The 12,423-nt window shown below is 42.5% G+C and overlaps 2 protein-coding genes and 1 non-coding gene across 5 annotated transcripts; 2 read left to right on the top strand and 1 right to left on the bottom strand.

Moving 5' to 3' along the window:
• Positions 1 to 19: 19 nt before the first annotated feature.
• On the top strand, positions 20 to 5,011 carry LOC115059766 (kelch domain-containing protein 1-like). 2 transcript variants are annotated; one of them, XM_029527448.1, is made up of 13 exons: positions 20 to 220; positions 515 to 585; positions 735 to 852; positions 1,493 to 1,605; positions 1,697 to 1,787; positions 1,924 to 2,022; positions 2,106 to 2,180; positions 2,527 to 2,585; positions 2,664 to 2,776; positions 3,212 to 3,284; positions 3,378 to 3,462; positions 4,212 to 4,291; positions 4,679 to 5,011. In XM_029527448.1, the coding sequence occupies exons 1-13, from the start codon at positions 116 to 118 to the stop codon at positions 4,803 to 4,805; spliced, it is 1,209 nt and encodes a 402-aa protein (XP_029383308.1). In that variant the 5' UTR covers positions 20 to 115; the 3' UTR covers positions 4,806 to 5,011. The 2 variants fall into 2 exon arrangements, with proteins under 2 accessions (XP_029383308.1, XP_029383309.1); XM_029527449.1 differs by lacking the exon at positions 4,212 to 4,291 and having other exon boundaries at positions 4,679 to 4,818.
• Positions 5,012 to 5,258: 247 nt separating this feature from the next.
• LOC115059768 (LIM and SH3 domain protein 1-like) lies at positions 5,259 to 12,075 on the bottom strand. Of its 2 annotated transcripts, XM_029527450.1 has the most exons (9): positions 12,058 to 12,075; positions 11,163 to 11,451; positions 10,079 to 10,173; positions 9,724 to 9,808; positions 8,418 to 8,525; positions 7,345 to 7,452; positions 6,076 to 6,145; positions 5,899 to 5,981; positions 5,259 to 5,646 (listed from the first exon to the last, which is right to left on the bottom strand). In XM_029527450.1, exons 2-9 carry the CDS (start codon positions 11,229 to 11,231, stop codon positions 5,473 to 5,475), a joined length of 792 nt encoding a protein of 263 aa, XP_029383310.1. In that variant the 5' UTR covers positions 11,232 to 11,451; positions 12,058 to 12,075; the 3' UTR covers positions 5,259 to 5,472. The 2 variants fall into 2 exon arrangements, with proteins under 2 accessions (XP_029383310.1, XP_029383311.1); XM_029527451.1 differs by lacking the exons at positions 8,418 to 8,525; positions 12,058 to 12,075.
• A 252-nt stretch (positions 12,076 to 12,327) lies between these two features.
• trnac-gca (transfer RNA cysteine (anticodon GCA)) lies at positions 12,328 to 12,399 on the top strand. Its single transcript has one exon. It is a non-coding gene; the product is annotated as a tRNA-Cys (tRNA).
• The last annotated feature ends 24 nt before the right edge of the window (positions 12,400 to 12,423 follow it).

Here is a 12,423-nt window from a genome sequence, read left to right as displayed (position 1 = left end):
TTTCCCCCCTCAGCTGCCGCCTGCAGCCGCATTCCTGCCCGGCGTGTTTTCAGCAGAGCCAGGCCAGACGTCCTGTCCGGTCCTGGTCCTGGTCCTGGTCCTGGTCCGGTCCGGGATGGAGACTGCTGCCGGCAGAGGCGGCCCGGTGCGGCCGCAGGAGAGGAGCAGCCACACGGCCTTCATCTCCGACAGCACGCTGTTCGTGTGGGGGGGCTTCCAGGTGAGCAGCAGCCTCATCCAGGCCACTCTGGCTTTAGTTAAACTGATAAGGAATCTGTCTGATCAGATTTTTTTATTTTTTTAAATGGAGTTTCATCTGAATGTTATAAAAACCATGAAAGTTCAGTTCACTTCAGTTTCACTGGCTGAATCTGGTGATCTGTTTTGAAATCTGCAGCAACTTTTGAGACATTTCCTTTCAAAAGGGAAACCATCCCGATGGGGCCTGCAGTCGAGCAGGTTTTGAGCTTTTTTTTCCTGGTTGATGTTTTCAGACACTCTATCTCCCCCTCAGGTAGTCGCCCGGGAAGATGTCATGCTGCCCAGCGATGAGATTTGGCTCTGCAACTTGGACAGCGGGACGTGGTGAGACAGAAATGAGGCCGTTTATCAGCCGAGATGAGCGTCGTGTTCCCTGATAAAATGAGATCTTTAAACACAGTGACCGCAGAATGAACAGCCGAAGGGACTTTCTCTTGTATCACTGCCTTTATTTGTTTTCATTTTCCTGACAGGGAGCGAAGGCGGATCACCGGAGACGTCCCCCCGGCCTTGGATGGATCCTGTGGCTCCCACATCAACGGCATTCTCTACATCTTTGCCGGCTGCGACGCCGTCGGCTACACCAACCAGGTGAATTATTCGGCCCAAACGTTCACTTGGACTTAAAGATGGAGCTGATTTTTACATTTGGGAGGTCAGAGGTCAAGGTTATTCGGCCACTGACGGACGGTGATGTCTAAATGAGATTAAAATAACAAGTGACCCAAAAAGTCAAAGGTCAGCTTCACTGTGACGTCACAGCTGGTTAAAGCTGAGTCCTGTGACTCGTTTAGCTGCAGACTTTATTTTCAGTTTTCTGTCACAGAAAATGAGAGCAGATGTGTTTAATTTACAGCCACATGAACAGAAAATGTTACGATTTTAAAATGGACCCAAAAGCCTCTCTTCGCCACGTTAGCAGTTTGTCTTCGGTCCAAACTGCTGACAGACCGCTTTCAGGGTGAAAACCAAACAGACTCCTGCTGCTGTTATTTCTCATCGAACTGTTCAACAACGTGGACATAAAAATATATATTTTTTAAAAAGGTCCTGGTTAAATGTTTATGCGACCTACTCTAGCTTTATGAGCTTTGAGAGAGAAGCTGAAAGAGCTCATACCAGACTGGAGATAATCCGGTTTGATCATCTGGCCTTAAACATGAGGAAACATTTTCCAGAGACAGACTTCAGGTTTGATCTGATCTGAGGAATCGCTCTCTCCTGTCTGTAGATGTTCAGCGTCGACCTCACAGAGCTTCACTGGTCCTGGAAGAAAATGACCGACGCCAAGGGGACGACGCCGTCGCCCCGAAACAAACACTCCTGCTGGGTGCACAGAGACAGGTCAGTGAACGCCTCAGTCCGCTGAGCTCGCCGTCGTTCCTCAGGTTAAATATCCACGAAGAAACTCTGTGTGCTTCTTGTTTTGGTGCAGAATAATCTACTTCGGTGGATATGGATGTAAAACCATCGGGGAGGTACGAAACACGTCGTCGTCCCGCTTCGTCCTGGAAGAGATGTCCTGGGTAATAAAAAAAAAAAAAAAAAAATCTGATTAGAACCAACAGAAGAGCCAATTCAGTTACGTCTACTTTAACTTTTTTTTATCGATCATAATGATGCCAAAAAAAACTAACAAATGAATCAAAACTTTTTCCAAAGACAACGATTGGAGACACGTTGTTCCGATGCTGGGGCTGGAACAACGAGGTCAACGTTTTTGACCCTCAAACGACCACGTGGTTCATGCCGGAGACCCGGGTGAGTGAAACACGTCGCCTTTTGTCTGCATGGAGCATCTCTGGCTCTGCAGACGAACTGATCTGCTCTGGTTTTGTGTGCAGGGTCCGGCTCCGGGCCCCAGAGGCTGCCATGCCAGCGCCCTGCTGGGGAACAAAGGCTACGTCTCCGGTGGTGTGGTGAGTGTCTGTTGGTTGGAACCAAAAACTCCCTAATTGGGTAGAAATCCTGATTCTGCAGCACACAATAGTCCCGTGGACAATGGTGTGTTTCCATCTTTGTGGTAACAGTTTGGGGAGGCACTTTCCTGTTTCAACATCCCTTTCCTGTCGTGAGGTGTCAACAATGCCCGTGAGCTCAAAGTGGGATCCTTTTTCTTTTTCTTTTTTTTTTTTGAGTTTGGTGAGGAAGAACGTGACTGAGTCCAGTCCAACGGCTCCAGATGGAGGAGGGAGGGGGCCAGTAGCCAGGCCTGGACGTCTGAGCCGATACCTGTACTGACTGTGTCTGTCCGACTGTTTACAGGAGACGGCGGAGCTGGACCTGTTCTGCTTGGACCTGGACACCTGGACCTGGACGCAGATGTAAAGCTGTTTTTTAATATTTACTCCCCATGTGTGGTTACCTCCTGATTTACTGACTGCCCCCCCCCCCCCCCTCAGTGACAGCTCCTCGTCCTGCTCGCCTCTCGGCCGCTCCATGCACACCATGACGCCCGTTGGAGGTCACACACTCTTCGTGTACGGAGGTCTCGGCACAGACGGAAACACTCTGAGTAAGTTTCTGCACCTCAGGCTACCTGAGAAAGACCCGATCCCAGTGTTCAGTCTGAACGTCCATCCCATAATATATTTGCATATAAACTTTGTTCTTGCAATGGCTCCATTTCTTCACTGTGTATTTATTGGGACAAACGCTATGAACTGTGGGTAAATTCCTCTGACACACTCGATGTAAAATGACCTCCTGGACTCCTGACGGACTCTAAAAGTCCTTGTTCGGATTTATTTGTCCCTTTTTTTTTTTTTTTTATGATGCTGTTTTGATTTAAATGATTTGGTCGCTTCTTATCTGCTTATTATTTTCTTCATTATCTGTAATGCACACAGAGTTGAAGGACGTGTTTCCTTTTCAGAGCATCTCTTAAAAAAACAAAACACAGATTATCGCTGCTTCCTGTCTCTCTTTTTGTCACTGACCTTTCTTTTAGGCGACGCCTGGCAGTTCAACACGGTGAAAAGGGAGTGGACTAAGATGACACACCCACACAAGGACAAGCCCAGGTAGAAACCAAATTTTTATCATTTATTCCCGAAATCTTTTGCCGGCGGTTTTACATTTAGGCCTTGTGTTTTTTGTCCCCCCCCCCCGCTCAGGGTCTGTCACACGGCGTGTCTGGGAAACGACGACGACGTCGTGGTGTTCGGGGGAAGCAGTAACCTTTGTATCCTCATGGACTCGGTATGTGAGCAGAGAGCCTTTTCCTTTTCACGTCAGTTCAACCGGCAGCTTTTAAATACTTCAAATTAATGCTCATATTTATTTTACTTTTTTTTTTTTTTTTTTTAAGATTTATTTTTAGTTCCCGCCTTTTGTGTGTACAATGTTGTGCGTCATAATCCTTTTAAATGCCGTTCCTTCTGTAATGTTGTGAAGTGTTTATTTCTTGAGTTAACTAATTACAGACTGCTTCGGTGAAACTGTTGTGTAATGAAGTCGTAAGTGGTTTAAAGGCTTAAAGCGAATCAACACATTAGTGGTTTCACACGTGAACCGGATCACATGACGTGTAGAGCACCAATCAGATCTTTGAACACTTTACTACCACAGACGTAGACTCTGCACGATGAAGTGGAGCTCTCACTGAAAATTCTTCAGACTTCACTTTTCAGATACAGATTGTAAAACGAAGTTTGTGTTGAATTCTATGGGAAAAAGTGGCCCTACTTCTCTCTCTGAGTTCTGCGTCCTCACCTCATGCCAATGTGAATAAATAAAACTAAAGAAAAAAAACACACAGAACTTTAGATTATTGTTGGTATCAGCTCAAGAAACAAAATGCACAAATTTAAACTTTGGACGTGACCAAGTTTTGTAGTAATATCGCTCTAAAAACCAAAAAGGTCACTGAAGGCTGTAGGGTTCATCCTCTGGGGACTTGAATGTGTTCCGTCCGGTCATGTGATTTCTGGACACCCTCTCGTGAGCAGGTGGCCGTGCTGAGGGTTCCGACGCCGCATCACAGCAGAGACGTGGTCGTCTTCCAGACGCAGCCGTACTCCCTCTTCAGGTACCGTCCTCTGACTTGGTGTTTCCCAACCTTCTGTCGTTGTGCGGGCCGGTTTGCACGTCCTCACGTTCACACACAACAGAGGTCACCGTGTTGTTAATGAGCTTGACCTTTTTGATCATGTTTACGTGACACGGTCGGATTAAAGTGTTTTCCTTTGGATTTCTGGTCTCAGATTATATTAGACTCCTCGTCTGTGAAGACAATTGCCCCTCAGAGGGTAGAAATGCAGCAGCAGAGCGGTGTAGAGCCGCATTAGGGGCTCTGGCTCCATAAATATTCACTCTGTGGTGTGTCTGTTAACAACATCAGAAACACATTTGTGTTTTCATTAAAAGCAGTTTTGAGCGTCTCAACAAGCTGCTTGCTTTCGTCTCCCCTCTGCAGGTTGTGTGAGGACTTGATGGGAAAGAACCCGGAGCTGTTTGGCGAGCGGCTGAAGTGTCTGCCGTCGAAGCTGAGGAGCAGAGTGGAGAAGAGACTGGCCTTCTTCAGCAGCACCGACCGTTTTTAGAGCCAGCCGGTTATCTACAAAATAAGTGTTTACTGATTTAAAAGAAGGCGCTAAAGCTTCATTGCTTTTAACTTAAAGAAGTATAATTTGTAAATAAAGTGTTTCTAATTTTAAAGAACAGATTACTTTAGGTAGAATTTTACTCCATGTAGCGATTTGATGTGAAATCTTTTTTGTTTTTGAATAAAGGTATTCGATAGGTTGTATTTCTGTTTGGTGTTTATTTGCACAGCAAAAGCAGATCCTTTTATCTGTCTTAAAAAAAAAAACAGGTAATTTATTCAATTTTTATTTAACTGAATCAGCTTCAACTTTTCTAATGCTCAATATTTCAAATGAAGAACTTAAAAGATTTACAAGCAGTCAGTGAAGTTTAGACTGATTTGTCTGAAGCTGAGGCTGCATGTTACTGCTGAAGAACACGTAAATAAAAAGGTGAATATTACCTGAGACAGATGAAAAGAAATTATAAATGTGGGAAGTTTGAATGTTTAACTGTTTTTTTTTTTTTTAAACCTTTTTCACTGCAAACCTTTATATCGTTGATCTTCTCTGAAGTGAAATTTCATCATGAATCGAGTTTTTCATGTTTGGAAAACAGGAAGCAGAAAGCAGAACCAGGCAGGTTTTTTTTGTTTTTGATCCAGAGGGACGGCCGGATGTCCTTTCACACAGGTCGGACGTAGTTGGCGGGAAGCATGCCCCGCTGCCCCGTGCGCTGGTTACACCCGAACACCCATCCCTCATCTATCGGCTCCACGTCCAGGATCAGGTCCCCCTCCAGGAGAGAAACCTCATCAGGCTCTGCTGCTGTGTAGCTGTACATGGCCTGATAACGCTTCTGACGCACACACACACACACACAGTGTACAGATCAGATCAAACTCATCACTTTGCATTGAATTTCCTTATTGGACGCATAAAAACAATGAACATACACACTTCAGGTATTAAACACAAACACACACGTACAGCAAAAAAGCTGAAAATATAATGAACACAACATAACTTATATTAAATGTAAAAGACCAAACATTCTATTGAGGACTCTTGTTTTTCACTGATCTCATAAATGGCCACGCACTCGCCTTACCCTTCCACATGGTGGTGCTACAGCAGCTGGGTGCATTTGTTGTGCAGCAGGCTGCCTGAATCTGTCGGGGTTGGACGCTTCCTCTTTGTAGTCCACACAAACACACACACACACACACACGTTAATACACAAATATTCAAAGATAAATGTGGCCATTAGGAGAATGTTTTGTCTCACCTTGTCTGTTTTCAGGAGGAGGTGCGTCGCTTCGAATTTTGCTCTTCTCAAATTCCTCATGGTATTTTATCTGCAGACACACACACACACGTGAAATCCACATGAGGGCGCAGTGCTCAGAGGTTTGCTGACCCTGAAGCTCTCACTGAGAGTTGGCTCACCATTTTAGGAGGTGGTGCTGAGATGAGGAGGATTTACAAAGACATTTCTCACTGTGGAACAGCTGAAGAATCACCTCAGCATGTCTCATGCTTTCATGTGAGGAGCCTTTAGTCTCCTCTTCTTACCATAAAAAGCACAGACAGAAAAGTTTTCATCACCGAAAGCGTGTTTCTCTGACAGAAAACTGAACCTTTGTTTGTTGGGTGCAGCCTCGACAGGGATCAACTATACAACAATTGGCTGTAATTAAAACATTTATGTGGGGTTTTACTATGGCAGGTTTTTTGTGGCATCCAGATTTTTTATTATTTCCACCATGAGACACAGAGACAGGATGACTTGAGCTCTGTAACACGAAATGAATCCTTCCAGATTTCCACGGGATGGAAGAGGAAGCTGGAAGTTTGTGTCCTTCACAGACCTCAAGATGAGAAAACAGAAAGGGAAGCTTGTGGGAAAAAGATCGGAGGGGAGAGGGGGACTTAAAAACAAGGCAAATATAAAAATAAAATAAAAAGAAGGAGGGGTGGGCGGAGACCAGAAAGAAACACAGTAAGAGAGAAAGAAAGATAACAGTTGTGGAAAAATCAGTTGCTCAATTTTGCCCCTTTGACATACAGCTTATCACCCGTCATTCCTTTCTGCAACTGTTGCTCTCATGAGAGAGAAAAGAGAAAGTTTGTGTGTTTCAGTGTGGTATGTCCACCAGTGTGTGTGTGTGCAGCAGAGAGCGGACGTTTGTGTCCACAGCTGAGAGACTTTGACCATATAGGGCAGCTGCCTCTCGGTGGAAGAAGAGAAATGTCTGAAATGCGTCCGTGTGGCTCTGCAGGGTTGCAGTCCGACATCTCTCAGTTTGTTCTCTTTGCGTTGACTTTTCCAGACTGCTGAGATACAGTCCTGCTCTGTGCCCGTTGGCTTCACGTCATGCTGGCTTATTTCACATCAGAGGTACTGTTTGCATCTGGTCGTGACTTGTTCGTTTGGGGAAAAGAAACCCTCCAGTCTCCACATGTTTTATATTAACTGTTGTTACAGTGAGAAATCTACATTTCTCGTTTCTCCTCAGAGAAGTCAGAAAAGGTTTGAAGTTAAAAATGCACTTACGTTACTGATCTGGTCTTGTGTCTTCTTCACTCTCTGCATCTCTGGAGTGTCGACCACCACGCTGAAACCTTTCCCCTTGTTCTTTTCAAAGTCCTCCTTGTAAAGAGCCTGCAATTAAAAAAAAAATGTAATCATTTTATTTTAGAGCAAATGTGCAGTATTTAGGGCTATAGTTCTTCCTGGTCTTGCTATCACTCCCATACTTGTGTTAAATATGGAGCAAAAGGCCATAGCTAGTTAGCTTAGCTTCACATAAACGTAAATAGCGGAAAAAGTAGCCATGTTCTCTTATTGTTAAGGTCATTATTAAGATTTTACAGTTTCAGTTTCTTTAATCTGCATTAAAATGTGAAGTTTGTGCTGAAGTTGAAACCGAATTAATTTATTTTTAGCTTTGGACAGACGAGGTCAACAGCTTTCCATCTTTACACTTAGCTGAGTGGTTTCAATCTTCTTAGGAATAAAAAAAAAAAAAAAAAATTTGGTTTAATAATTCCTTTAAGATTTCTTAATTCGTGATTTGAATCAATTTCACCTTAAAACAGGAAGTTTGAGCTGCATTCATGGTTCATCAGGTAAACGTCATCTCGCTGTTACAAGATGCTAAATTACACTCACACTGTTTCTAAACTCCAAATGAAGCCGTGTGGCGTAGTTGTAATCTCCTTGTAACAGGAGGCATGACTCCTTTTCTTAGACAGCTTCACTGCTTCACCAAAACACAAATCAATATTTCTCATTTTTGGTTCTTATTTTCCAGGTTTTCAGTCAGTTGATAACCAGAAAGCCAACCTGAACCTGAATGCAGCATCATACTGAAACAACACAGGATGGATTTAGCAAACAAGTTTATGTATAAAGACACAATGACTGCAAACATGCAGACACACACTTAAATACAAACAGAGTTAGAGGCTGAAACAGTAAATTTGCATCTAAAACTTTCAAAACGTCTCTGAAAGGTACGAAAAGAGATGACGGATTATTTGTGATGATGTTATAAAGACGTGAAGTTGACATTTAGAGTTATTAGATTTCTTTTTCTGGCGGTTTTGGAGGTGGACCGGGCGTACGTTACTGATCTGGTCTTGTGTCTTCTTCACTCTCTGCATCTCCGGAGTGTCGGCCACCACGCTGAAACCTTTCCCCTTGTTCTTTTCAAAGTCCTCCTTATAGAGCGCCTGCAAATTTATCATTCATCAGGATTTAGGAAACTTTAGGCAAAGGGGGCTAGAAAAGCGCCTGAGCTTAAAAAAAAAAAAAAGGAACCACAACTTCATGACAAGGTTGGATGTTGCACGCACACTTCCATTAACGCAGACTCACAAAAACACCTAAACATACTCATGCTGGCCCTAAACAGATATCTGTCAAACTTCTGTGTAACTTTGTGCCTGCAGGAAACACTTGCAACATTAAACAACGCTGACATATTTGTTTGAAAGTAAACCTGATATCCCCACACATTGCACACACACATTGTACACTCACACACACAAGTGAGTCATGTTCTCGCTATGAGGAATATGTCGTCTCTGAGAGAGCTGGACTGCCGAGACTTTTATGGTTATAAACAATGAACAGGGTTGGTTGGATGACACAGGAAGAAAAGAGAGGCGGAGGAACCTCTGGTGTAAATTTGATGGCGATGTTATCATAACAGTCTTGTAGCGTGCAGTTGCAGTACAGTATGGTTTGAAATGGTTTTACCCAAAAATGGAGTTTAAACGTATGACAACATTTATGCGACTGTTTTAAAAAGTGACTTCACTTCATCCCGTGTTTTGGGACAATCATTTGAGTCCCTAAATACCTTTAGCTCCTCCTGCACTGAGGGACTGTGGCAGTTGGATGGGCAGATGTAGAAACTGTGGTTTCCATCACTGACTTAGACCAAAACATTGCCATATTTGACACATATGTCTTGATATATTTCCAAAGATTAAAAATGAACATTGTTGTGATAAAGTGGACTGTAAAGGAATGTCTTTAATTTTGTCCCTTTGATCAGGTCCAGGTTCTGACACAAACATTGAGATTAGATTAAATCTTAAGAACAGCGAAGTGTTTTTATAAACTGTCCAGGCACTTTACCAACTCTGATTTGGTCTCAAAGCTCCTACGCTTTAGCTGCACCCCTGCTTTCTCTATCTCCTCCTTTAGTATTTGGCCAAAAGGCTCGTCTGATTAAATCAAGAAAAATCCAATTGTCACGAGAGGTGCGTGCTTGTCTCCTGCTGTGAGATTGACAGGGGCCTGAGTGGAGGAGACGGACGATCCACTGAGTCAGGATGATGCAACGAGATTAGGACAGTATCTGTGGCAGTCAGAGCAAGCAGAGGAGCAGTGATAGTGACGGGGGCTGATCGAGGGCCTCACCTGGCTATTGAGCATGCTCTGTTGTTTGAGACGCAGGTTCTCGGGGGTGTCCGTCACTATGGTGAAGGAGGTTTTGGGGTAATGCCTGGAAGCAAACAGACAAGCAATCTTTACTTTTCTTTTAAATGATAATTTTCTCATCAATTGATTAAAGGAATGCATAAACATGAATTTGCTTGTACAGCAAATCACTGTATTCTGCTTTTGCATTCATAAAAAAAAATAAATAAAGAACTTAAGACAAATAATAGATTTATAATACTAGCTGTTTGAATTTTATGGTGAATATTGCCTTCTTGTTTTGATTGTTTAGTGATTTTAATAATGTGGTGGCCAGTGAGGTGTCAACACTCACATAGTGCAGTAAGGTTTCTTCTCAAATCCTTTGTAGTTTGTCATGCTCAGGGCCATCTTGCAAACCTCACAGCTGAAACAGCCTTTGTGCCAATACTACGGAGAGAGAGCGAAACGTCAGAGATCATATGTGAAAAATACCAAACATGACTCTAAATTCAGGTCTGCATCAAACTGTTTCTCTGATTATTTGGCTTTGTGGATAATTTGAGGTGATGTACGTGGTATCAGCTCTAAAAAAAGAGACAGGGCTTCAGCGTAACGTACAGTGACATGGTGGGAAAATCTCTGAGAGCACAGCTGCACTGAACGAGTGCCAATAAGAGAAAGTTACTCTGCAAAATTTCAGTATGGAGATTGATTGGATAAATTTGGATACACATTCAAACCTGTGTGCTGATAGTGACTTGAGGTTTGATTTGTAGTAGCCCAATGACCCCATCAGATTGTTAATGATTCATTTATCTGTTTGGCCATCTTTATTAGGAAGGTCTGAAAATGCTTTAAAATCCTTTAAAAATAATTTTAGAATAACAGAAACACTTTTCAATTAGGCTCATTACGCGGCATTGGTACATTCACTGACTGAGGAGGAATCTGAAATTCACAATAATGATGACTGAATCCGCCTCTGTAGTTATTCTGCTCTCATTGTATCACTAAACAGATTAAATTAACCCAGAGCACGAGATTTTTCTTTAACAGATACTTTATCAGTGCTTGCTTTTACAGACAGCACAAACACACAATCCTTTTTAACTTTAGAGGATTTCTGACCGATGTCTATCTGCTGGATGTGGCTCTTCTGCTCATCACTCCCTGTGTGTATATGCAGAATGATTATTTGTATATTTTATGTGTGCAGATAGAAGAGTTAATTTTGAAAAATAATCAAATAAAACTTTTTGGTTAAAATTAAACTACAACTTGTCTTGCCAAAAGAACTCTTCAAGGTTTACAGCACCTGATGATAAAATCCACAAATGAAATAGTTTAAACATATTATACTAGTACTTCAGGATAACTAAGCATCATCTAAAACTATTTTTTAATCAATCAGTGGGGTTACACTTATGCCACCTTACCTTATCAAGGCAATTTATTTTTTCTGTGGGGTAAACTGGTTTCCTGCATCTTCCACATGGTGGATTCATGATGGTGCAATAAAAAAAAGACAAAACAAAACAAAACACTGATCCAGGTGGAGGAAAGAAATAGTTTTCAGAAGTGAAGTGCAGCTTGAGATGAGCAGCTGGGACACTGACCGTCCTCTTCTGTCTCTGCAGGGATTTTAATGAACACAGGGGGGGAGACCTCCAGGCAGGAGGAGTCAAACGTGCAGAGGGACGCCTTCAGGCTCCATTCTGAAACAGGCTGACATAGAAAACATTACAATCAGCATTAGCTATGTGTGTGTGCAATGATAAGGGACGAGAGTTACAGATTACAACTGCAGGAAAGGGTAACTGCTGTGTGGCCTTCACGTACCGCTTCAATCCATACTTCTGAGACCTTAAAATGAACCAAGATTAACATTTCATTTAAAAGTCAGCTTTGTTAACACAAATAACTTTAGATAAAACAGAAATAAAATAATTAAGTCAGCTGTTATTTTTGTATTTGAGTATTTACGCATTTCACTGAATCGTTATAAATTACGGAAGGTACGTGAAGGTAGCACGGAATACACTGGTTAATCCTAAAAGGAGAGAAATTACAGCAAAAGTAACATAATTCTCATTAAAATGGATTAAAGACGGACTCTGTAGACACTTTCATGGCCGTAAACCTGAAATAACTCAGTCAAAACAAAAAGTTTTGGTGTTTTTTTCTCCCAGATAACTCACAGGAAGTGAATATACGCCAATTTTAAATCATGTCTGAGCCGCGCAAATGTTAACGAAGACAAAAGGCAAGATTTAAAAAAAAAAGAGCACTGAAGAATGCAAAAATTATTCCTGACATAAAAACAAACGTAACATTTTCCTGTGAAGACTTTGAATCCTCCGTTTTTAAGGGAGTCCGGTTGGCGGTCTCTGCTGGAACCGGCGACACAATGCAGCCGGAGTCCGCCATCTTGTCTTCACCGTGACCGTTAAAAACGGGCCACACGAGATTCGTATGGTTCGGTCCACGCTTTAACCTGTAATATTATATTATATTAAATTATATTTGTGTAATATTACACAAAAATAGATCAAACCCCTAAAAAGTAAGGTTATATACAGCACATTTTCAGCAGCTTGTATCGGGGGTATAGCTCAGTGGTAGAGCATTTGACTGCAGATCAAGAGGTCCCCGGTTCAAATCCGGGTGCCCCCTCTTTTTCGCTTTTCTTTCTCCCTC

This window comes from Echeneis naucrates, chromosome 19, assembly GCF_900963305.1.
Source record: "Echeneis naucrates chromosome 19, fEcheNa1.1, whole genome shotgun sequence".
Lineage (NCBI taxonomy): Eukaryota > Metazoa > Chordata > Actinopteri > Carangiformes > Echeneidae > Echeneis > Echeneis naucrates.
The sequence above is the reverse complement of the archived record's forward strand: the minus strand, read 5'-3'. Positions and strand labels throughout refer to the sequence as shown.

Coding starts and splice junctions, on each gene's coding strand:
- LOC115059766 (XM_029527448.1), top strand. CDS start 116: ATGGAGACTGCTGCCGGCAGAGGCGGCCCGGTGCGGCCGCAGGAGAGG. Junction 2,023..2,105: donor GGTTCATGCCGGAGACCCGG/GTGAGTGAAACA, acceptor TTTTGTGTGCAG/GGTCCGGCTCCGGGCCCCAG. Junction 2,777..3,211: donor CACAGACGGAAACACTCTGA/GTAAGTTTCTGC, acceptor CCTTTCTTTTAG/GCGACGCCTGGCAGTTCAAC.
- LOC115059768 (XM_029527450.1), bottom strand. CDS start 11,231: ATGAATCCACCATGTGGAAGATGCAGGAAACCAGTTTACCCCACAGAA. Junction 8,526..9,723: donor AGAGCATGCTCAATAGCCAG/GTGAGGCCCTCG, acceptor ATAAATTTGCAG/GCGCTCTATAAGGAGGACTT. Junction 5,982..6,075: donor TCCTCCTGAAAACAGACAAG/GTGAGACAAAAC, acceptor TGGACTACAAAG/AGGAAGCGTCCAACCCCGAC.